Source organism: Procambarus clarkii, chromosome 46, assembly GCF_040958095.1.
Source record: "Procambarus clarkii isolate CNS0578487 chromosome 46, FALCON_Pclarkii_2.0, whole genome shotgun sequence".
Classification (NCBI taxonomy): Eukaryota; Metazoa; Arthropoda; class Malacostraca; order Decapoda; family Cambaridae; genus Procambarus; species Procambarus clarkii.
This window is the reverse complement of record NC_091195.1, coordinates 31,450,242-31,476,333: the sequence shown is the minus strand read 5'-3', so window position 1 is coordinate 31,476,333 and position 26,092 is coordinate 31,450,242. Positions and strand designations below refer to the sequence as shown.

The 26,092-nt window shown below is 39.9% G+C and overlaps 1 protein-coding gene and 1 long non-coding RNA gene across 3 annotated transcripts in view; both read right to left on the bottom strand.

Moving 5' to 3' along the window:
* The window catches only part of LOC138350676 (uncharacterized), a 73,529-nt gene extending 67,105 nt beyond the window's left edge, over positions 1-6,424 (bottom strand). For both annotated transcript variants that reach the window (XM_069301901.1, XM_069301900.1), the window contains exon 1: positions 2,469-6,424. In XM_069301901.1, the coding sequence (XP_069158002.1) occupies positions 2,469-6,006 (3,538 nt within the window). In that variant the 5' untranslated portion in view covers positions 6,007-6,424. The remainder of the gene's footprint in view (positions 1-2,468) is intronic.
* Positions 6,425-6,467: 43 nt separating this feature from the next.
* The window catches only part of LOC138350677 (uncharacterized), a 30,557-nt gene continuing 10,932 nt past the window's right edge, over positions 6,468-26,092 (bottom strand). The window contains exons 2-3 of the long non-coding RNA XR_011222208.1: positions 6,722-6,872; positions 6,468-6,601 (exon numbers count right to left, since the gene is read on the bottom strand). This is a non-coding gene — a long non-coding RNA (uncharacterized lncRNA). The remainder of the gene's footprint in view (positions 6,602-6,721; positions 6,873-26,092) is intronic.

Sequence of the window (26,092 nt, the reverse complement as noted above, 5' to 3'; positions counted from 1 at the left end):
ATGTGGGCTAAGTAGCTTAAGCTGAACAGTACCAGTAGAAAGTCCCATAGTCGGTTGTATGATCCCACACTACTCATTATTTATCCTTCTATATATCCAGTTATCCATCCATCTACTCATTAATTATCACTCTATCTCTCCAGTTATCCATCCATTTACTCATTATCTATCCTTCTACCTCTCCAGTTATCCATCCATCTACTCATTATCTATCCTTCTACCTCTCCTGTTATACATCCATCTACTCATTATCTATCCTTCTATCTTTCTATCTCCAGTTATGTATCCATCTTCCCATTATATATCCTTCTATCTCTCCAGTTATCCATCCATCTACTCCTTATCTATCCTTCTATCTTTCCAGTTATGCATCCATCTTATCATTATCTATCCTTCTGTGTGTATATCACGAAAATAAATATCTATCCTTCTATCTCTCATGATACCCATTCATCTATTTATTATCTATCCATCCATCAGTCCATCCATCTATGGACCTATCTATATATCTAGCTATCCATATATCAATTACTCTATCCATCTGTTTATCCACCTATCAACTATATCTATCTATACATCTTTCAATCTATGAATCCACCTATCCACACTTTTATGCATCAATCCATCCATCAATCTATCCATTCTTCTATACATCAATCCACCCATCTATCCATCCGTAAGTCCATCCATATATGCATCTGTCTATACATCTATCTATCCATCTATCAATTACTATATCCGTCTGTCTATCCATCTATCTATATATCTATCTATATATCTCTCAGTCTATCAGTCCATCTATCCATACTTTTATACATCAATCCATCCATCAGTCTATCCAACTATTCATATATCTATCATCTATCATCAGGTAAATCAACAATCTATGCATATACTTGTCTATCAATATGTCCACCGATCTATCCATACATCAGTAAATCCAATTATCAGTCCATCTGTCTATCTATAGATCCATCTGTCTATAGATCCATCTATCCATTTGTCTATCTATAGATCCACCTATTAATCAGTCTATCTATAGATCGAACTATCCATCTGTCTATCTATAGATCGAACTATCCATCTGTCTATCTATAGATCCATCTATCCATCAGTCTATCTATAGATCGATATATCCATCTGGCTATCTATAGGTCGAACTATCCATGTGTCTATCTATAGATCCATCTATCCATCAGTCTAGCTATAGATCGAACTATCCATCTGTCTATCTATAGATCGAACTATCCATCTGCCTATCTATAGATCGAACTATCCATCTGTCTATCTATAGATCGAACTATCCATCTGTCTATCTATAGATCGAACTATCCATCTGTCTATCTATAGATCGAACTATCCATCTGTCTATCTATAGATCGAACTATCCATCTGTCTATCTATAGATCCATCTATCTATCTATAGATCGAACTATCCATCTGTCTATCTATAGATCCATCTGTCTATCTATAGATCGAACTATCCGTCTATCTATCTATAGATCGAACTATCCATCTGTCTATCTATAGATCGAACTATCCATCTGTCTATCTATAGATCGAACTATCCATCTGTCTATCTCTAGATCGAACTATCCATCTGTCTATCTATAGATCCATCTATCCATCTGTTTATCTATAGATCCATCTATCTACTGTCTGTCTCTGCCTCTCTATGTATTTGTCTCTCACTCTCTGTCTTTCTCTCAATCTCTGTCGCTCTCTTTCTGTCACTGTCTGTCTCTGTGTTTGTCTCTCTTTGTCTATTATCTCTCCTTTAAAAATATATTGTCTAATGTGTATGTGGAGTTTAATACTAACAAAGAATAGTTACCACTTTACTCTCGGAAGGAAGTTTGGCTTCAGAAACCTACGACGCTATTGGAGGTTTATCTGTTTTATGTGAGTACGGGCAAATTATGAACAGCAGGAAATTTATATTAATTTTCCCGGAGATCAGTAAATTATTATAAGGAATTGAATAATCAGAGTATATTTTTATAAGACAAAAATTTTTGTTTAAAAATTTGTTTTCAAAATATTTAGCTGTGCATCCAGGAGTCTGTGCGAAAAATTGTCGTGGGTGTTTGCTTGTGACCCTGGCACACTATTCCTTTTGAATTCTGGCGACACAGAAAAACCTAAGTTCATCCGGACCTCAGAACATTATCGTTGTTAATTTGGGTGAAGTTAGACCCTAGAGTCTCGCCTCCAACTTTGGAAAGACAATCGACTACATGAACAGACGGACAGTCAGAAAAAACAGACATTCTTTTATACGGTATAGATTAATTTTCTCTTAATTCTTTGGAACCTTTAGAAAGTTTAGTCACTTTAATGGTCACTGTAGAGATTGTAAGCATTATATATATGTAATTATGATATTCATGCATATGCTGTCAGCAGGGAATATAAACAAAAATGAAAAATAGAACTACAGTATTATGATAGAGAACAGTAATATTTACTTAAGTTATTGATGTGGCGAAGGTGTGGCAGGTGATCTATGAGGACGAGCAGTTGTTGTTGTGTGAGGCGCAGGGTGAGGCCCCGGAGGGTGAGAGGCAGGAGGTGAATGGCTGCCTCAGACAAGCAACCTTCAAATATCTCTAGGATACACTTACTGCCGGGTGCTGTCACCGTTTCTAAATAGGTGTCTGAAAGATCGCCATTTCTGCAAAAGTATTGACCAGAGAAACACATGTTTACATATATCTGTTGTTTCTTCAAATATCCCAATACGCACTGCAGTTGGCTTGACTGTGGTCTGCTCTCTATACCCAGATAGATACTATCAGGCATCACCCTCCTAAGAACAATCGGCAGGACAGCATACGATCCAACACTCTTTATCTTCCAGTGTGCTAGTTCTTTCAGTTTCTTGCACACAGCTTGGATGACGTGTTCACTACCACGGGACTCTGCTACATGCTTTAATAGCTCTTCCACAGTTTCCCCGAAGTTTACAATGTCAATTACCTGCGGCGCAAATTTGTGTTCAACATGACTGTTGCTCAACACACTGGTAGCATTAAGTAAGATGCACTGGAATCTAGTTTCATTAAATATCTCACCAATCGTTGTGTTTTTGTCCTCCAGAAGAACATCCCGCACAAGGTTGGTGTTCGTTTCACTTTTACGTGACTCCTTATGTGATGTTGGATCACCGAGTTTTCCCTCAGCCCTCACCAAATGAGCGACCAACCCCCTGCCGGCACAATACTCCTGGTACCTGGCGTGAAAATAGCTAAACACCTGCTTAGGCCAGGGTCTCCGATGGGAGCCTGTTTTTATGAAATAAGTGGACAAGACCTCCTCCTGCGGTAGTCCCAGAGTGTCACACTTCTCCCTAATCTCTGCTTCCGTCTCTGGCCAAAGGTCGTACTCTTTCCTCTTGATCCCTCTTAAACTAACTTCTTCAAAAAACGACAAAAAAAAATCACATTTTCCTTTTGGGTCGGTCACGTGTTTGTCTGTGAGTCTGGACACCAGTTTGCTGGTTATGAAGTCATGAATCTTCTCATAGACTTGAGTGATTGTGGTGAGGTTGTTAAATTCTTCTGGAGCCTCGACACACAGCAGCGCCAACAAGGTCAAGGTGAGTGGAGTGTTGAGGTACTCACCCAGGAACTCACTCATCTGCTCCAGCCGCTGGGTAAACCTCCCTGTGATGACACTCCGTTGGCACTCTTCCTCCACCAGCACCTTGATGGTTCTCTCGGCGAACTCCACGCGACGTTCTGGAGTGATGCCCAAGACGAGGATGTTGCAGCGAGGTCTGGTGTGTGGGACGAGCTGTGACAGGTGTTGGTCCCACCCCGGCCGTGTGGTTATCACCAACCTCACATCCTTGCCAGGCAGGTGCAACAGCTCCTTCACCAGCCTTCCTGAATGGTCGTTGACCTCGTCGTAGCCGTCAATCAGGACTAATATATTTAAGCTCAAGATTATGTTCTTAAACTGCTCGAAGTCAAGATCAGAATCATGAAGTGTTTGAGGCAGTAACTGGCGGAGGAGACCATCGAAGGTATTAAGATGTAAGTCCCTGCACTGTACATAGAAAACGAGGTCCACAGTGCCCAGGTGACGTATGGCAGCAGGGTCCTCTACCCACTTCTTGAGGATGAGCTTGAGTAAAGTTGTCTTGCCCATACCACCTTCCCCCGTCAGGAGGACACACTGAGGGACACTTTCGTTATCTTGTCTCACACTTAAGATATCTTCATAGTTTATACCATGACCTTGGGCCGTGTGGGAGGAGCTTACGCTATCCTGACCTTTGGCCACGTGGGAAGGTCTTACACCTGTGGCGGGATCTTCAAGGACTTGCAGTCTTGTGAAAGCACGACTTAGGTCGTAGGTAATATTGAGGAGGATCCCGGGTGCAGGAAGAGTCTTGTGTACCTGTGAGTCCATATACAAGTGGCATTGAGTGTATATACTAGTTAACTCCTGCTTGCTATTCTGCTTAACCATTTCTGTGATTTGGCTGTCGAGCAACTTGTTCTCCTGGTGGAGCTGAGGCAAGTACACCACTTCGAAGGGATTCAGCGGCTCTCTGACCTTTGCCATCAGACCATCAATATACTCCGTGGCAGCTCTAGTTGCCTGTTGCACATTCTGGCTGCTTGTCCCACACCGAGCACCAGCCTCAGCCAACATCTTAACCAATAAGTCCCTGAGCTTCGTCAGTGTTGTGCTGAGACTTTGCTGTCTCATGATCATACGATGATAGATAAACGTATTTCGGTGCTGCTTCAGCCTATAAATAAGGGACTCAAGCGATAGTTTTTGAGGATCTTCAGTGATCCACGTGGGGTCTTTCATCTCAGCCAGGCCACAGATGCGTTGCAGGAGCTTGTACAACAGGTTGATGTCAAAAGTAGCCGCGTCAGAGGAAACTTCGAGTTTATCTCTCTGATAAGCATCGAAGACACGCTTGTACTGAGCATTGGTGTACCCCAAGTCCTGAGTGAGGTAAGTCACTACTGGGAAGGTGCCCCGGTACGACCACATGAACACATTTGCTAGCGCGTCTCGACCGGCCTTATTCACGGCAAGGTCATGCCGCAATCTGTCCAGATCTTCCTGTAGGATAACTGAATGTGGAGTTGATGTAAACAATTTGGGCTTCACAATCGAAGCAGATGTACTGGACTTTACAGTCGAGTCAGGCGTACTGGACTTTACAATCGAGTCAGGCGTCCTGTACTTTACAGTCGAGCCAGGCGTGCTGGACTTCTCAGTCCAGGCATACTTGTTGGGCTTGTATGCTCGGCGAACTCTACGCGACATTCTGGAGTGATGCCCAAGACGAGGATGTTGCTGCGAGGTCTGGTGTGTGGGACGAGCTGTGACAGGTGTTGGTCCCACCCCGGCCGTGTGGTTAACACGGCATGACCTGGCATACATGCTGGGCGTCATAGTAAAGGCAGACAGGCTGGACATCTCAGTCGGGGGAGACATGCTGGACATCTCAGTCGGGGCAAACATGCTGGACATCACAGTGGGGGGAGACAGGCTGGACATCTCAGTCGGGGCAAACATGCTGGACATCACAGTGGGGGGAGACAGGCTGGACATCTCAGTCGGGGCAAACATGCTGGACATCACAGTGGGGGGAGACATGCTGGAAATCTCAAGGGGGGGAGACATGCTGGGCATCTCAGGCCAGGCAGACGTGATGGACATCTCAAGCCAGGCAGGCAGGCTGAACATCTCAGTCGGGGCAAACATGCTGGACATCTCAGTGGAGAGAGACATGCTGGAAATCTCAAGGGGGGGAGACATGCTGGACATCTCAAGGGGGGGAGACATGCTGGACATCTCAAGGGGGGGAGACATGCTGGACATCTCAAGGGGGGGAGACATGCTGGACATCTCAGGCCAGGCAGGCATGCTGGACATCACAGTGGGGGGAGACATGCTGGGCCTCTCAGTGGGGGGAGACATGCTGGACATCTCCGTCGAGGGAGACATGTTGGACATCTCATTCCAGGCAGACATGCTTGACTTTAAGTGTTACTTCCCTCACCACTTTTGTCGAGTTTCTCAGCAGCAGGCAATCGCCATTGCTAGTTTTATTTGTATATTTTGCGATCAGTCTAAACAGGGTTAATGTTGAGCTGGCAATTTTCAAATGGGCCTTAGTTTATTACAGTTTTTATATGATTTGCAAATGACTCAGTATCGGTAAACAGTAATTTCGACGGGGTGAACATGAAGACTATTTCTCTCAACGTTTACACAAACACAAAACTTTAAACAAATATTGTAAACGTGTGTGTTGTGAATATTTGTATTATTTTTATAAGGAAATTACAGCTTATTCTGTAACTATTCACTAACAGGAAGGTCAGGACTTTCGGTTGACACCTCCTCTGGCTTTAATCACTTACAGGAAGGTTTACATTTAATTAATTTTCAATATATATATATATATATATATATATATATATATATATATATATATATATATATATATTGTTATTTTTAATGTATCTTGCATAAAATATTTTATGGATGCATTGTTAATTATCTGATGTACTCGTGCTGAAGATTTGATAAATTTCTTTCTGTTTCTTCAGATTAGTTTCAACTCCTGGAAATATAAGACGTTAAAACTAAATATGTATCGTGCATTTATAACGCCTGTATTTATTATAATTAAATTCCACTCATGATTAATAAATACTGTAATATGCTCTCATATCATGCTCACCTGTCGAGTCGAGTGAAGAAACCCATAATATGGCTCCCTCCTCAAGTCATCAAACACCCACAACCTCTCAAACGATTTACAGTGATGGTTCCCTGCACCACTCCTCTGGTGCTCCCGGAAGTGCAGTTGTCCTGGCAACTAGAGACGAGTCCTGTTCCAAGTAGGGAGCTCGTATAAATAACTCGGCCTCCACTCTAAGTACAGAATTGTAAGCCATACACCTCGCAGGCAAACGAATATATGTATCCAATGCTCACACGTTATTTTTGAGTGACTTGGTCATCCCTGAACATATTCAACTCCTGAAGACAAAGGTGTGTCTTATGCAAGGCACAGATATAATAAAATCATCATTGATGGAATCTGAGTCTGTCCCTTATGGATCCCAACCGATACTGGCATGAGAACTGATGAGTTAGTCAAAGCATATGTTCTAAAAGAGGGACTTGATTACCATCTTGGAATGCCATTGAGCAACCTGAACACAGTAATATAAGAGCTCCAACAATATTTACAAGAGATGCGGCAAAGTAAAATTCTAATTACCTAATCTATCTATCATCACAGCATTATGCAAGAAGTGCCACATGCTTATGAGTCATCCCGTAAGGTCAGAAGACGTCTAGATGTTACCTCTGCTAGGCTTAGACTTAGCTACAAGTACCTCTGGCAGCTTGCTCTTCGAGCTGAGCAAAACTATTAAAATTCCTAAACTTATTATGTAATTGAATGTGAAAAAATTAAGAATTTAAACAATTTATATCACAAATGTTTAAGAAATGATCTTGAGATGATTTCGGGGCTTTTAGTGTCCCCGCGGCCCGGTCCTCGACCAGGCCTCCACCCCCCAGGAAGCAGTCCGTGACAGCTGACTAACACCCAGGTACCTATTTTACTGCTAGGTAACAGACCCCTAGGGTGAATGAAACTCTCCCATTGTTTCTCGCCTGCGCCTGGGATCGAACCCAGGACCACAGGATCATAAGTCCAGCGTGCTGTCTGTTCGGCCGACCGGTTCCCCTATGATCAATGAATTTATTTAAAAATTGTGTACTAACAGAACCCTTAGCCAAATATCTCAAGTTTTTCTACTGTGAGTTGTGCATGCATGTGATAAATACTTCCCACCACTTCCCAATAATAACACCACCACCACAGAAATAACTCCACATGAGACCAGAAGGCATGGCAGGATGTGCCAAATAGCCCCACTTAAAAGCAGAGGTGCAACAGGCACACCGAGAGAGAACTTGATCATCATCAAAGATCCAAGACTTTTCAACACTTTCCTTATACATGCTGGCATAACTGGCCAACCTCTCCCAGTGTTAAAAAAAGAACTCTACAAGCACATTCGTTGGATACCTAATCAACCAGACTGACTCGTACGCCAGGCTGCGAGTAGCCGCATCAAATAGCCTTGGCCCAGATTCACGAAGCAGTTACGTAAGTACTTAGGAACGTTTTCCTGCTTACCATCTTCGTGGCTGCTACGTCGGGATTCAGGAAGGCATTTAAGAACGACGATCTTCTTAAGAACAACGCCTCGCGCTACGACGGTTCCAGACCAGTCGTAGCTTTATGTAAACTGGATACAACTCAAGCTGTCTCTACCACACAAACCGAAGGATCAATATTTGATAACAAACATTATATTTCTGCTGGTGAGTCCTTCATGTCCTATATATGCAGTTTCTGACTTGTAATTTGTAATAACTATGTCTTTTATGATATTATAATTAGTTTTATAAAACCAAGATATTATTCCAGTAGTTATTAAGTAAATAAACACTGGTGAACATGAAACATATATTTTTTTAATATTATTTTCTATGCGAGTAGGTGATAATTCAGGGCTGGTGTGAAGCATTACTATCACCTAATGCACCTGTTCGCGTAGCAATAAGTATAACTACGGGGTGTACCTTAGCTATACTTACCTATTTGTAATTTATTTTGTTTGTTTTTATATTGAAATTAAATCTAGGTGGGACCTAAAAGAAAGATATGCTGCAAAATTACGTTAGGTAATGTTTTTTCTAGTTAAAATTCAACAGCTTAATCTTCAGAAACGTTTGTCATTGAATACTTAGGCCCATAATTATGACTAAAACTGAATGTTAAGACCTGTTAAAAGAGAGGGGGAAGCATGGGAGAGTGCGAGGATGGGCAGGGATGAAGAAGATGGGAACAGAAAGTGATAAGAGGCAGATGGCAGAAGACGGGTGGAATAATAAGTAGACAATCCTGGGCAACACAGTGTACCCCCCCCCCCCAATATGTATGTATGCATGTATATATACATGTGAACAAGCCTGAATGGTCCCCAGGACTATATGCAACTGAAAACTCACACCCCAGAAGGGACTCGAACCCATACTGCCAGGAGCAACGCAACTGGTATGTACAGGACGTCTTAATCCGCTTGACATCACGACCATTAAGGCGTCCTGTACATACCAGTTGCGTTGCTCCTGGCAGTATGGGTTCGAGTCACTTCCGGGGTGTGAGTTTTCAGTTACATATAGTCCTGGGGACCATTCAGGCTTGTTTAAATTTGTGTTCCTCACGTGTGCCCCAAAAAATGAGGTGATATGATAAAATGCTATGCCCAAGATTACCATCCGAGTGCCGGCGGGGAAGTGGTTCAAATAGCTTCGGCTATCACTTCCTTTTGTCCGGTCGTGATGATCAAGTGGATTAAGGCGTCCTGTACATACCAGTTGCGTTGCTCTTGGCAGTATGGGTTCGAGTCAATTCTGGGGTGTGAGTTTTCAGTTGCATATAGTCCTGGGGATCATTCAGGCTTGTTTGCAAATATATATATATATATATATATATATATATATATATATATATATATATATATATATATATATATATATATATATATCATAGGAAGTCAGGTTAAAGTAGCCATCTTTAGGACGAGGGATTTTTAGCTGTCCACCGTTTAGGGATGTTAACTTACGGAGTGTCTTTGTTTCTACAAGAGTTTCACGGAACTATTTACTCTACCCACCATGAGAGTAAGGACAAGAGAAGAACATATCGATGCCAATACAGAAGACAATGTCCAACATAACAGGCCAATTACACTGGATTAATCTTTGTGTTTGGATAGGAGATGCCTCGTATGGGCCAATAAGCATTCTGCAGCCTCTATGTTTCACCTCACATTTATCCCTTATGTATCCCCCCATGTTTTTCACCTTCATTGTATTATCACCTGACCTAATGCGGGTATAAAATCAACTAGTATTGTAAGATCTGTTCACTTGAGAATGAACCATGGAGGTTCGAAACGTCGTGCAAATTATACAAATAAGTGTAATACACTCTATAGTAAATCACTTCTTTTCTTCACCTTAAAAGTACGAAAATGAGTTTTGGAGAACTCCTATTTCAATTAAGCCCTGATGCTAAGAAAATAGTTAGAGGGATAGAAGCCCTAAACCAGAAAATAATAAATACAGAATATGCGGTCATATTCAATGAAACATGTTTGAAAGAAAACCTGCTGCCAGTATACACCAATATAAACCCACATGACCCAGCAGTCCGCAATACAGAGTTTACCTATAGGTATAGGCAAGAGCTCATTCGGCATCAACTAAACAAGAAGAAGGAAGCCCTCCAAACCTTTATAGAGCAGGCGGAGCATCTGTTAAACAAATGGACCCAGTACGACATCCCTATCCAACTCAAGCAAACCATCAACAGTGAACTATTTAACCTGAAACAACAACATAAAACTCTTGTAGAAACAAAGACACTCCGTAAGTTAACATCCCTAAACGGTGGACAGCTAAAAATCCCTCGTCCTAAAGATGGCTACTTTAACCTGACTTCTTATGATCTTACCCAGGACCAACGAGACCTCTTAAATATATATATATATATATATATATATATATATATATATATATATATATATATATATATATATATATATATATGTCCAACATAACAGGAACAATATAATATATATTTATATATAAATATATATGGAGCCATATAGTCTCTTCCCACATATAGTCATATAACATATAGTCTCTTCCCACAACCAAACCATCACCGGAGAAATCTTAGCAAACAACACAGAAATCGTCGATAGATACAGCGATAGCAGACGGCTTGACGTCTGCGAGGCACTACACATCAAGAAGTCAACACCAGCTATCAACAGCCAATTAATGCACAACTATATTCTACCCACTTCAAGACTCCGCTCAATATAGAAGCATCAAGAAATATGGACCAATAGGCTTTCTACAATTACTTCCATTCAATACCCATTGTTTCATGTTCTGTCTTGTGTTTGAATTTAATACCCATTCAATACCCATTGTTGAAAGTTTGTTTTCACCTCATCCACCTCACCCAAATGTAGATATAAAGTCGAAAATGTGTAAGCTCTATTCAGTTTCAGTTGTGTGTTTGTAAACTAAAGTCTTTGAAAATGTAATAAGTTTTATGAAACGCGCTCAAGTGTCGCGTCAGACTAGAAATAAAAATGAATTTTGGAGAATTGATCTTTGAATTACCATCAACAGTGAAAAGAAATGTAAGAAAGATAGAGAAAATTCGTGTTAGAATTATTAATCTTACTTTTTCGGTCATATTTAATAATATATATATATATATATATATATATATATATATATATATATATATATATATATATATATATATATATGTATATATATATATATATATATATATATATATATATATATATATATATATATATATATATATATATATATATATATATTACAGTTGGTGTTCGGCTGTTCAAAAGCTAGGGGTATGGCCTCGTCACATTTAGAAACAAAAAAATAGAAAATCTGGAACTTTGTGTGTGGTAAGGTAAAGGGAAGACACACAAAACACAAGTAAATTTAACAATGTGATTTTAATTACGTTAGAAAAGCAAAACATGAATAAAATGGACATAAAATTCGTATCATAAAATCAATCAATCAAAATAATAAGAATAATCAAATGACAAAATGAAAAGTTACGTTAAGACAAGTGAGTAATAACAAGTGAACAATATACAATCAGATAAGAGGTGCAGGAATATTGGCTTTAAGCTGCCACCTCTCTTAGTATACGTAAGCCACAGCTTAGTCTACCAACGAGATGTGTTAACTTGTTGAAAGCACTGGATATTCTGAGGTCTGGCGGTCGTGTGGCCCCAGACATCAGGTAGTGTGGTGGGTGGAGGGCAGGTGCAACTGGACTTGCAGCCAATCAGCGATGAGCAGGCGACGCACAGGTAGTTTGGCTGTTCGAGTGGCGGGGGGAGCAGGTGTTCCTGGTGCGAATACGTTTGCTCTCTGGCAAACCTCGGAGTTGTATTTGTTGGATATTTCTTCCATATTAGTTTTATATAGATGTATATAGCGACGTATTTTGGGAGGGAAGAGCAGGCTCAATCTCTTGAAGGAGATTATCGTCACAATATATATATATATATATATATATATATATATATATATATATATATATATATATATATATATATATATATATATATATATATATATATATATATATGTCGTACCTAGTAGCCAGAACGCACTTCTCAGCCTACTATGCAAGGCCCGATTTGCCTAATAAGCCAAGTTTTCCTGAATTAATATATTATCTCTAATTTTTTTCTTATGAAATGATAAAGCTACCCATTTCATTATGTATGATGTTAATTTTATTTTATTGGAGTTAAAATTAACGTAGATATATGACCGAACCTAACCAACCCTACCTAACCTAACCTAACCTATCTTTATAGGTTAGGTTAGGTTAGGTAGCCGAAAAAGGTAGGTTAGGTTAGGTTAGGTAGGTTAGGTTGTCGAAAAACAATTAATTCATGAAAACTTGGCTTATTAGGCAAATCGTGCCTTGAATAGTAGGCTGAGAAGTGCGTTCTGGCTACTAGGTACGACATATATATATATATATATATATATATATGTCGTACCTAATAGCCAGAACGCACTTCTCAGCCTACTATTCAAGGCCCGATTTGCCTAATAAGCCAAGTTTTCATGAATTAATGTTTTTTCGTCTACCTAACCTACCTAACCTAACCTAACCTAGCTTTTTCTGGCTTCCTAACCCAACCTTACCTATAAATATAGGTTAGGTTAGGTTAGGTAGGGTTGGTTAGGTTTGGTCATATATCTACGTTAATTTTAACTCCAATAACAAAAAATTGACCTCATACATAGAGAAAAAGGTTGTTTTATCATTTCATAAGAAAAAAATTATAGTAAATATATTAATTCAGGAAAACTTGGCTTATTAGGCAAATCGGGCCTTGAATAGTAGGCTGAGAAGTGAGTTCTGGCTACTAGGTACGACATATATATATATATATATATATATATATATATATATATATATATATATATATATATATATATATATACTATATATATATATATATAGTATATATATACCTATATATATATATACCTATATACCTATATACCTACCTATATATATATATATATGTCGTACCTAATAGCCAGAACGCACTTCTCAGCCTACTATTCAAGGCCCGATTTGCCTAATAAGCCAAGTTTTCATGAATTAATGTTTTTTCGTCTACCTAACCTACCTAACCTAACCTAACCTAGCTTTTTTTGGCTACCTAACCTAACCTAACCTATATATATAGGTTAGGTTAGGTTAGGTAGGGTTGGTTAGGTTCGGTCATATATCTACGTTAATTTTAACTCCAATAAAAAAAATTGACCTCATACATAGAGAAAAGGGTTGCTTTATCATTTCATAAGAAAAAAATTATAGTAAATATATTAATTCAGGAAAACTTGGCTTATTAGGCAAATCGGGCCTTGAATAGTAGGCTGAGAAGTGAGTTCTGGCTACTAGGTACGACATATATATATATATATATATATATATATATATATATATATATATATATATATATATATATATATATATGCGAACAAGCCTGAATGCTTGTTTAGTTATATATATATATATATATATATATATATATATATATATATATATATATATATATATATATATATATATGTATATATATATATATACTAGCTGTTCCCGCCACGTGTTGCTGTGGCTGAATCTGGTTACATGGAAAAGAAAGAAATGAGAAAACGCACGTTTCTAATATGTTTAATTTCACAGTGCTTGTGGGTATACGATATTTTTGGTTGTTCCATTGTCTGTGGAGATATAGAGATTGTCTGGTTTGCCGACTCTAGAACACGTAACATATAATTGTCCATGTGAGAAGCAATCCGTGTCTAGAAATAAACTGCACAATTTTAAAGATTGGCCCTGGGCTTTGTTGATGGTAATTCCAAACGCCAATCGAACTGGAAATTACAATCTCTTAAATTGAAATGGCATATCTGTTGGAATCATTGGACTGCGAAGAATGAAGACATCTACACTTTTCAAAGGTCCTGTCAAGATTGTTGCTTCCACGACGTTGCTGACTAGTTTTTTTTTCTGCAAGAGGCGTGGCGTTGCAAAGTTTTGGCTGGTTGATATTTCCCAACATGATAAGTGACAGGCCAATTTTCAATTGACATACGTGTGATGGTATCCCTGGCTGATCGAGTGAAATAAAAAATTCTGTTGGATAATTAACTGCTTCATTTGCTTCCTCAACAGTGTCGAGGGACTTGTATGTGACTGCCTTGCTTTGAATGTTAGACTAAATAATATTGTTTAGATCGTAGACGTCTTTGTTCTTGGCCGCAAGAAGAGCTCGTTCATTCAGCCAATCGTGATTCTTATAAATGGTTTGAATATTGGAAAATACTTTTTTAACAAATTCTTCTTTTGACGTCACTAAATTGTAGAAGTTATGGGGCAATGAAATTCGTCTTGAGGTCAGATCAACCGGCATGTTTCCGGTCTCAATTTCCAGAAGTTGATGGGAGAATATCCCGGTTGATGGATCGTTTTGCTGCTAGACACGCATATTTGTAGTAAATTTTAACGTCTTCACGTGCCGCCACAAAGTAGAATATTTCAGGCTAGCATTTAATTCGTCCGCTGGTATCTATCGAGGAATTACAGGTAATGTTTGCCTGAAATCTCCTGCAAGCAATAGTAATGCATTCCCAAATGGTCTGATGTTTCCACGCAAATCTTGCAATGATCGATCAAGAGCCTTGAGCGATTTTTTGTGGGCCATTGTGCATTCATCCCAAACAATAAGTTTACATTTGTGAAATGGTTTTCCCATGCCAGATGCTTTGGAAATGCTGCATGTGGGAGTTTCAGTGAATTCCATGTTCAATGGCAATTTCATAGCCGAAGTAGCAGCTCTTCCACCTGGTAGAAATGTCGCAGCTATTCCGGACGATGCAAGAGCTAAGGTTATGTCAGTGTGGGATCGAAATACTGCCAGAATCAATCTAATTAAAAAGGTTTTACAGTTCCTCCTGGCGCATTTAAAAAGTTTTCTCCAAACCTGCTATTAACAGTTTAAATTATTGGATTGTAAATTACTTTTCGCTCAAGTGTTAGATTAGGAATGTTTGACTGCACATACGACAACAGATCACCGGTGTTGTAATTTTGTTCACGACGCAATTCTACATCGAACGAAGCAGCAGCAGATCGATTCGGTAATGACATTTCTAATTGATTTAGAACTTTGTTCGCGATTTCTAAGAACAAATCTTTAGTCATTATCAACGCTTCGTTTTAGATTTCTGATTTAAAATCTAAGTTCATATATGAATTTTCCTTGCGTATTCGACGGATAATATCTTCAGCCATGTTCAAGTTATATTTCTCCCATAATTCTGATAGAGACGAAGGAGAACAGGTGGTCAATATGATTGCAAACAACGCTCGAATTTGATTTGGATGTGACGTGTTGGACGCGTCATTAGTTCATACATCCCAGTGTCGGTCGTTCTCCAATAAATTAAGAGCTTAACATGCACTACGGACATTGGCATAAGTTAAGCCATTGACAAATCTCAATGGCTGGAAAGACATTGGGCCGGGCACATTTACCAACAGCATGAGAAGAAAGAAGCATTCATCTTAAATGGGATGAACCGTGTGCAGTCTGCTTATTGTAGTTTATTTGAATATGCCAGGTTGTCCGTCGATTCGCTCTCCTTATTTGCGTCGTTCAAATGATTTTCTACTCGCATTCTATGTGTAATACGTAGACACTTCCGGATACAGCAATGTTTTCGCAAACGCGTCATTTTGACACAGAGTGAAGAAAGCAGTTAACGTTGTAGCCGGTGGATTCATAGCTGTTTGTTGCGCATTTGCAGCTGTGAAATAAACGTGTTGTCCATTTTCTTATTTTCAAAACAAAAACAAAAAACACTAACGAAATATTTAAATTCAAACGCAGATCAATCGACACAGGTCAAACTCACAACAAATTGTACTTAAAAATAAGAAGAACAGTTAAAAAAACGAAATGAAAAACAATGAAAAAAGAAACAAAAAAGCTATACCCACGAAATAAACAGTATGGTAAACAACACAGCTCAATTCCCACGCAACGTCATGAAAAACAATTAAATCAAAATGAAAATAAATAAAAGTCAATGAAAATTAAATTTATCAATGCAATCGGGAACATTGACATGGAATTGTAACATATTTTATATATCGTGTGTTGCTCTTACGTGCAAAAGATGGCGCTGTTTATCAAAAAACGCATGTTTTCACCTGCCACAGGTGTGACATCTAAATAGTATGTATATAAAAACATGCACGTATTCGAATGGAACGTTGTGTCAAAATTTCAAAGGAATCAGTGAAGAACTTTCGGAGATTACAACGGTGTTGCTCTTACGTCCTACAGATGGCGCAGTTTTTCAAAAAAAGCATGTTATTTTCCTGTCACAGGTGAGGCATGTATAAAGTTGGTATATAAAAACACTCGCCTATTCAAATGCAATATTGTGTCAAAATTTCAAAGCAATCGGTAAAGAGGTTTCGAAGATTTCCCTGACATGAAAAACACACGAAAAACTCAGCTTTTCCAAAAATGTATGTTTTTTCCCGTCACCGACGTGACATCTATATAGTATGTATATAAAAACCTGCTCGGATGCGAATGGAACGTTGTGTGAACATTTCAAGGCAATCGGTGAAGAACTTTCGGAGATTAGCGAATTTGAACAAACGAACATTTCCATTATTATTTATATACTAGCTGTACCCGTCACGCGTTGCTGTGGCTCAGTCTGGTTGAAGAGAAAAGAAAGAAAAGAGAAAGCGCACGTTACTAATATGTTTAATTTCAGAATGCTTATGGGTTTTCAAAATTTCTTGTTGTTCGATTGTCTGTGGAGATATAGAGATTATCTAGTTTGCCAACTTTAGAACACACAACACATAATTGTCCCTGTGAAAAGCATTCCGTTTTTTGATATAAACTGCACAATTCTAAGGATTGGCCCTGAGTTTCTTTGATGGTGATTGCAAGCGCCAATCGAATTGGAAATTACAATATCTTAAATTGAAATGGCATATCTGTTGGAATCATAGAAATGCGAGGAATGAGAAGATCTTCACCTTTGAAAGGTCCTGTCAAGATTGTTGCTTCTGCGACGTTGCTAATTATTTTTATTACTGCAAGGCTCGTGGCGTTGCATAGCTTTAGCTGATTGATATTTTACAACATAATAACTGGCACGCAGATTTGTAATTGCCGTACGTGTGAAGGTATCCCTGGCAGATCAGGTGAATTAAAAAATTCTGTTGGAGAACTAACACCTTCATCTGCTTCCTCAACAGTGTCGACGGTCTTATATCGAGGAATTAAAGGTAAGTTTGCCTGAAATCACCTGCAAGTAATATTAATGTGTTCCCAAATGGCCTGATGTTTCCACGCAAATCTTGCAATGATCGATCAGGAGCCTCGAGCGATTTTTGTGGGCCATTGTGCATTCCTCCTAAACAATAAGTTTGCATTTCTGCACGACTTTTCCATGCCGAATGCTTTGGAAATGTTGTACATGGGAGTTTCAATGAATTCCATGTTCAATGGCAATTTCAAAGCCGAAGTAGTAGTTTTTCACCTGGTAACAATGTCGCAACTATTCCGGACGATGCAAGAGCTAAGGTTATGCCATTTTGGGATCTAAATGCTGCCAGTATCAATCAAATTAGGAAGGTTTTACAGTTCCTCCTGGCGAATCTAAAAAGATTTCTCCAAACCCGTTATTGACAGTTTGAATTATTTGATTGTAAATGTCTTTTCGCTCAAGCGTTAGCTTAGGAATATTTGATTACACATACGATACCATATCACCCGTGTTGTAATTTGGTTCACGACGCAATACTACATCCAAGGAAGCAGCATTTACAATTGATTTAGAACTTTGTTTGCGATTTCTAACCACAAATCTTCAATTATTATCAACGCTTCGTTGAAGTTTTCTGCTGTGAAATCCATGTTCATATTTGAATTTTCCTTCGTATTCGACGGACAATATCTTCAACCATGTGCGATTTATATTTCTCCCATAACTCTTTTGGAGATGCCTACAAAGACGTTGGACCGGGCAAATTTACCACCAGCATGCGAAGAAAGAAGCATTCATTTTGATTTGGATGCATAGTGTACAGTCTGCCTATCGTAGTTTATTTGAATATGCCAGGTTGTTCGTCGACTCGCTCTCCTCGTTTGCGTCGTTTAAATTATTTTCTACTGGCATTCCATGTGTAATACGTAGGCACTCCGAATACAGCAGTGTTACCGCAAACGCGTCATTTTGACAACGTTAAGAAAGTAGGTTACGATGTAGCCGGTGGATTCATAGCTGTTGCACACTTGCAGCTGTGAAATAAACGTGTTGTCCATTTTCATGTTTTCGAAACAAAAACAAAAAATACTAACGAAATATTTAAATTCAAACGCAGATCAATCGACACAGCTCAATTTCACCACCAATTGCACTGGAAAATAAGAACAGTTAAAAACACGAAATAAAAAACAATGAAAAAAGAAACAAATACGCTATACATAGGGAGCCGGTCGGCCGGTCGGCCGAGCGGACAGCATGCTGGACTTGTGATCCTGTGGTCCCAGGTTCCATCCCGGGCGCCGGCGAGAAACAATGGGCAGAGTTTCTTTCACCCTATGCCTCTGTTACCTAGCAGTAAAATAGGTACCTGGGTGTTAGTCAGCTGTCACGGGCTGCTCCTGGGGGTGGAGTTCTGGTCGAGGACCGGACCGCGGGGACACTAAAGCCCCGAAAACATCTCAAGATAACTACCCACGAAATGAACGGTCTGGTAAAAATCACAGCTCAATTCTCATGCAACGTCACAAAAAATATTTAAATCAAAATGAAAATAAATCCAAATCTAAGAAAATTAAATTTATCAATGCAATCGGAAACATTGAAAAGGAATCGTAACATATTTTGTATTTCGTGTGTTGCTCTTACGTGCAACAGAGGGCGCTAATATTAAAAAAAACGCATGTTTTTAATTGTCACAGGTGTAGCATCTAAATAGTAAGTATATAAAAACACGTACGTATTTGAATGGAACGTTGCGTCCGAATTTCAAAGCAAACAGTGAAGAACTTTCTGAGATAACAGCGTGTTGCCCTTATGCCCTACAGATGGCGTTGTTTTTCAAAAAAGCATGTTTTCTCCTGTCACAGTTGAGGCATGTATATAGTAGGTATATAAAAACACTCGCCTATTCGAATGCAATGTTGTGCCAAAGTTTCAAACCAATGAGTAAATAGGTTTCGAATATTTCCCTCACATGATAAACACTTGAAAAACACAGTTTTTCAAAGAAAGCATGTTTTTTTCCAGTCACAGATATGACATCTATAAAGTATATATAAATATATATATGTTATACCTAGTAGCCAGAACGTCGTAGTCGGCCTACTATGCTAGGCCCGATTTCCGTAATAAGCCAAGTTTTCCAGAATTTCAATATGTTTTCTTTTTTTTCTTATGAAATGATATAGCTACCCATTTCATTATGTATGAGGTCAATTTTTTTATTGGGGTTAAAATTAACGTACATATATGACCGAACCTAACCAACCCTACCTAACCTAACCTAACCTAACCTAACCTATCTTTATAGGTTAGGTTAGGAAGCCGAAAAAGTTAGGTTAGGTTAGGTTAGCCTAACCTAACCTCACTTTTTCGGCTACCTAACCTAACCTATAAAGATAGATTAGGTTAGGTAGGGTTGGTTAGGTTCGGTCATATATCTACGTTAATTTTAACTCCAATAAAAAAAATATTGACCTCATACATAATGAAATGGGCAGCTTTATCATTTCATAAGAAAAAAATTAGAGAAAATATATTAATTCAGGAATACTTGGCTTATTAGGCAAATCGGGCCTTGCATAGTAGGCTGAGAAGTGCGTTCTGGCTACTAGGTACGACATATATATATATATATATATATATATATATATATATATATATATATATATATATATATATATATATATGTCGTACCTAGTAGCCAGAACTCACTTCTCAGCCTACTATTCAAGGCCCGATTTGCCTAATAAGCCAAGTTTTCCTGAATTAATATATTTACTATAATTTTTTTCTTATGAAATGATAAAGCAACCCTTTTCTCTATGTATGAGGTCATTATTTTTTTATTGGAGTTAAAATTAACGTAGATATATGACCGAACCTAACCAACCCTACCTAACCTAACCTAACCTATATTTATAGGTAAGGTTAGGTTAGGTAGCCAAAAAAAGCTAGGTTAGGTTAGGTTAGGTAGGTTAGGTAGACGAAAAAACATTAATTCATGAAAACTTGGCTTATAAGGCAAATCGGGCCTTGAATAGTAGGCTGAGAAGTGCGTTCTGGCTATTAGGTACGACATATATATATATATATATATATATATATATATATATATATATATATCCTAGAGAGGACAACCAGGCACCCCTCCCCACCCGTGCCAAAAACACCCACGGTAGGAAAGGTATCAACAGCAGAACCGAGGCATCCAAAATCAGAGCAACAGTCAGCAAGAAAATAGAAGAAGGCAACACAATAGGGGCGATCAGAGTCATCACCAGTGAAGACACAGTTGCCACCAGGGATGCCCATACAGCACAAGCCCTGAGGGAAAAACACCCACACAGAGCTCCTCGTGACGACAGTGTTCCCCTAGTCGGTGTCACCAGAGCAGAACCCCTGTGTGTGCTCGAATCCATGGTGCATAAAGCAGCTTTATCCTTCCCACCAGGATCAGCAGGTGGGTTCACAGGACTACGACCCAACCAGATCAAACAAATGCTCAACCCTGCACTGGGAGACATTGCACAGGGCCTCCTGGTGGAACTAACTAGATTCGCCAACACATGTCTAGCTGGCAACATACCAGAAACCATACGGCCTCTCTTTTTTGGCGCTACCCTCTGTGCCCTGAGGAAAAAAGATGGAGGAATCAGACCGAGAGCAGTTAGTCAGTCAGCAGCCGACATGCTGAAGCCAAAACAGCTTGGGTTTGGCATTCCCCAAGGGTGTGAGGCAGCGGCTCATGCAGCTAGAGCCTACATTGCCAACATTACGGATGAAAAAGCCCTGATAAAGCTGGACTTCAAAAATGCTTTCAATCTGGTTAGAAGGGATGCAGTACTCAGTGCAGTTCATCGCCGTTTTCCTTCCCTCTACCCGTTTGTAAACTCATGCTATAGCAAGAATCTAACACTGCTTTTTGGGGAATATGAAATTGAATCACAAGAAGGTGTCCAACAGGGTGACCCCCTTGCTCCTTTTCTTTTCTGCCTAGTTATCAAGGAAGTCACCGATAACCTGTCCAGTGAGCTCAACATTTGGTTTTTGGGCGATGGTACTCTAGCCGGCTCCCCAGCCTCACTCTTGGACGACATAAGAATAATTTAGGAGCAAGGAGCAAGCCTAGGCCTCACTCTAAACCCTTCCAAGTGCGAAATAACCTCCACCAACCAGCACATAATAGAGCAAATAAAGGTTGTTTTGCCTGACATTCATACAACCAACCCTGAGGACAGCACACTCCTAGGTGCTCCTCTTGGAAGGAATGCCATCGACGGGGTCCTTGGTAAGAAGATCACTGACCTGAAGAGGATGAACGAGAGCATTGAAGACATCGATGCTCATGATGCACTTTACCTCATCACCAGATGCTTGTCCCTCCCCAGGCTGACCTACTTTCTAAGATGTTCGCCATCTTTCAACAATATTAAATTAGAAGAGTATGACAGCTTGCTGAAATCAACACTAGAAAAAGCCCTCAATCTTTCCCTCAGCGACTTACAGTGGAAACAGGCCTCCCTGTCAGACTCGGGGGCCTTGGCGTGCGCACAGCAACACAAATTGCTGTAGCAGCGTTCCTGTCCTCTTCAGTGGGGTCTGACAACTTGGTGAAGGAAATCCTACCTGAGCACCTAGTTCAACAGGCTGGGGTACATGATCCCAGTTTCACAGACTGCACAACCAAATGGGTCTCTCTCGCAGGACCAGCACCCCAACTACCGCCTTCTGAAGCCCATAAGCAATCCAGCTGGGATCGCCCCATTGCCGACCAAGAAGCTGCGACTTTGCTAGAAGCTGCGACAACACCACATGACACTGCCCGACTTAGAGCTGTAGCAGCTCCCCATGCAGGTGATTTCCTATTAGCAACCCCAATGTCAGCAACCGGCACCCGTCTCACACCGCAGGCCCTTCGAATTGCCGTGGCTCTCCGCCTCGCTGCCCCAATCCACACCGAATACAGGTGTATTTGCGGCGAGGCAGAGGCCGACAGATACGGACGGCATGGCCTTCTCTGCCAAAGGACAGGAGGATGGCATGCAAGACACGGCGAGGTCAATGACATTATTAAGAGAAGCCTTACCACAGCCGGTTGTCCAGCAGAAAGAGAGCCCCGTTACCTAATGTCCCGCAACTCTGATGAGCCTGTCGGTCGCCCAGACGGAATCACGGTGAACCCCTGGAAGAATGGTAGACAGTTGGTGTGGGACTACAGATGCGTTTCAACTTTAGCCAATACCTATGTTGACTTCAGTGCTACACAAGCAGGAGGAGCTGCCAATCACCGGGAAGCGGCCAAGTCACGTAAATACAGAGACCTTGAGCACCACTACAATTTTGTCCCCATTGCCTCAGAGACACTTGGTGCCTGGGGTAAAAGTGCTGCTAGCTTATTGAAGGAGTTGGGGTCTAAGCTAATCGAAACAACTAGAGACCCTAGAGCTGCCAGTTTTCTTTTTCAGCGCCTTAGTGTGGCAATCCAGAGAGGAAATGCTCACTGCATCCATGGTTCCTGCCCGCCATCTGAGGAGCTGGAAGAGCTGTACAACTTGTGACAAGCAGCCTTGCACCCTGCATGTAATCAATATTGTAACTTTTTTTTGTGTAATGACATTTTCAAATAAAGTTAGATAAATATACACACATACCAAAAGAATAGGGGTGGTAGGAGAAGAAAATATCGAAGTGTTCAGTGAGGATCCACAAGGTCTTCTCTGAGTACTCTTTATTTTCTTCTCCGAGCTCCGAGGCTATGGGTCCCTACACTTGCACCAGAGGTGGTACCCCATCTAGGTTAAAAAAAAAAAAAAAAAATATATATATATATATATATATATATATATATATATATATATATATATATATATATATATATATATATATATATATATATATATATATATATATATATATATATATATATATATGTTGTACCTAGTAGCCAGAACGCACTTCTCGGCCTACTATGCAAGGCCCGATTTGCCTAATAAGCCAAGTTTTCATGAATTAATGTTTTTTCGACTACCTAACCTACCTAACCTAACCTAACGTAACTTTTTCGGCTACCTAACCTATAAAGATAGGTTAGGTTAGGTTAGGTAGGGTTGGTTAGGTTCGGTCATATATCTACGTTAATTTTATCTCCAATAAAAAAATTTACCTCATACATAATGAAATGGGTAGCTTTATCATTTCATAAGAAAAAAATTAGAGAAAATATATTAATTCAGGAAAACTTGGCTTATTAGGCAAATCGGGCCTTGCATAGTAGGCTGAGAAGTGCGTTCTGGCTACTAGGTACGACATATATATATATATATATATATATATATATATATATATATATATATATATATATATATATATATATATATATATATGACTGAAAACTCACACCCCAGAAGTAACTCGAACCCATACTCCCAGGAGCAACGCAAATGGTATGTACAGGGCGCCTTAATCCGCTTGACCATCACGGCCGGACAAAGGAAGTGATAGCCGAAGCTATTTGAACCACTTCCCCACCGGCAACTCGGATGGTAATCTTAGGCATAGCATTTCACCAAATCACCTCATTCTTTGGGGCACACGTGAGGAACACAAATGCGAACAAGCCTGAATGGTCCCCAGGACTATATGCGACTGAAAACTCACACCCCAGAAGTGACTCGAACCCATACTCCCAGGAGCAACGCAACTGGTAACTACAGGGCGCCTTAATCCGCTTGACCATCAAGCGGATTCTCCTGGGAGTATTGGTTCGAGTCACTTCTGGGGTGTGAGTTTTCAGTCGCATATAGTCCTGGGGACCATTCAGGCTTGTTCGCATTTGTGTTCCTCACGTGTGCCCCAAAGAATGAGGTGATTTGGTGAAATGCTATGCCCAAGATTACCATCCGAGTTGCCGGTGGGGAAGTGGTTCAAATAGCTTCGGCTATCACTTCCTTTGTCCGGCCGTGATGGTCAAGCGGATTAAGGTGCCCTGTAGTTACCAGTTGCGTTGCTCCTGGGAGTATGGGTTCGAGTCACTTCTGGGGTGCGAGTTTTCAGTCGCATATAGTCCTGGGGACCATTCAGGCTTGTTCGCATATATATATATATATATATATATATATATATATATATATATATATATATATATATATATATATACCTATCTTTATAGGTTAGGTTAGGTTAGGTCGCCGAAAATGTTAGGTAGGTTAGGTAGTCGAAAAACCATTAATTCAGGAAAACTTGGCTTATTAGGCAAATCGGGCCTTGCATAGTAGGCCGAGAAGTGCGTTCTGGCTACTAGGTACGACATATATATATATATATATATATATATATATATATATATATATATATATATATATATATATATATATATATATATATATAACATCATCCACCTTAACTGCTCGACCAACACGACCGGTCAAAAGAGGATGGTAGCCGAGGCTATTTCCATCCCCCCGCTGGCACTCGGTTGGTAATCTTGGGCATGGTTTTTTATCAAATCAACTCATTCTTTGGGGCACACATGAGGAACACAAATGCGAACAAGCCTAAATGGTCCCCAGGACTCTATGCAACTGAAAACTCACACCCCAGATGTGACTCGAACCAATACTGCCAGGAGCACTCTATCTATCACCTGCCCTGAAATGATAGGTATTATGTGAGAGATTGACAACTGGAATAAGAGTACCTTTATCAAGCACTGTTATTAGATGATGAGGGATTAATAACCTGTCACATCTCCCAGCCACCTGGAGGATGGTACCTGGTGCAAGGTGATGTCCCACAGACACTTTAATGAACTTAACTGAATGGGGTGGGCAACATTGTTTAATCAAGACATGCAACCCACATGACTTCTTATCTGTGTCTGGAAGACACTTAAATAACAATGTAGGGTAATGGATGTTGTATGTCTGCTTCTTACTAATGGAAGCAACCACTGATGGATGATCTACCATTCTAATGGGATAAACTACCTGACCCAACCTCAATCTGTAATTCCTTGCTCCCTCGTGAGCAGAGAGAAAAGTTAACCCTTCCTAGGAAGTCCATACCCACCAGAATATCCCCAGAGAATGAAAGATTCTCGACAATTGTGCGGGTAAGATTCTTCCTTTCCCAATTCAAATTTAAATGTAGCTTGGCCCAAGATATTAATATGTTGGCCATTCACTGCTGGTAAATGTTTCCCACAACGCTTAAGGCGTGCATGTTTAAATGTGCTGAAGGCTGACTTTTTAATTAGCGTTGCTTGACTTATGACGCTGCCCTTTCTAGATGTAACAGTCATGGAAAGGAGCGGAGTTTTCCACACTACTGTCTACACTAAGAAAACAAACATAGGAATGTGCCTAAATGCCAACATTGACTGCCCAGACAGGTACAAGAGGAGGGTTGTTAACGCTTATTTCGACCGTGCTCTCAGCCACATCTCAGAATGGAAGCAAGTCGACGAAGAACTCTGTAGGGTAAGGCAGGTCCTAGTCAACAACGGCTTCTCTAATGGTTTCGTTGAAGACATCATAAGAAGGAAAGTGAAACGCCATGCAAC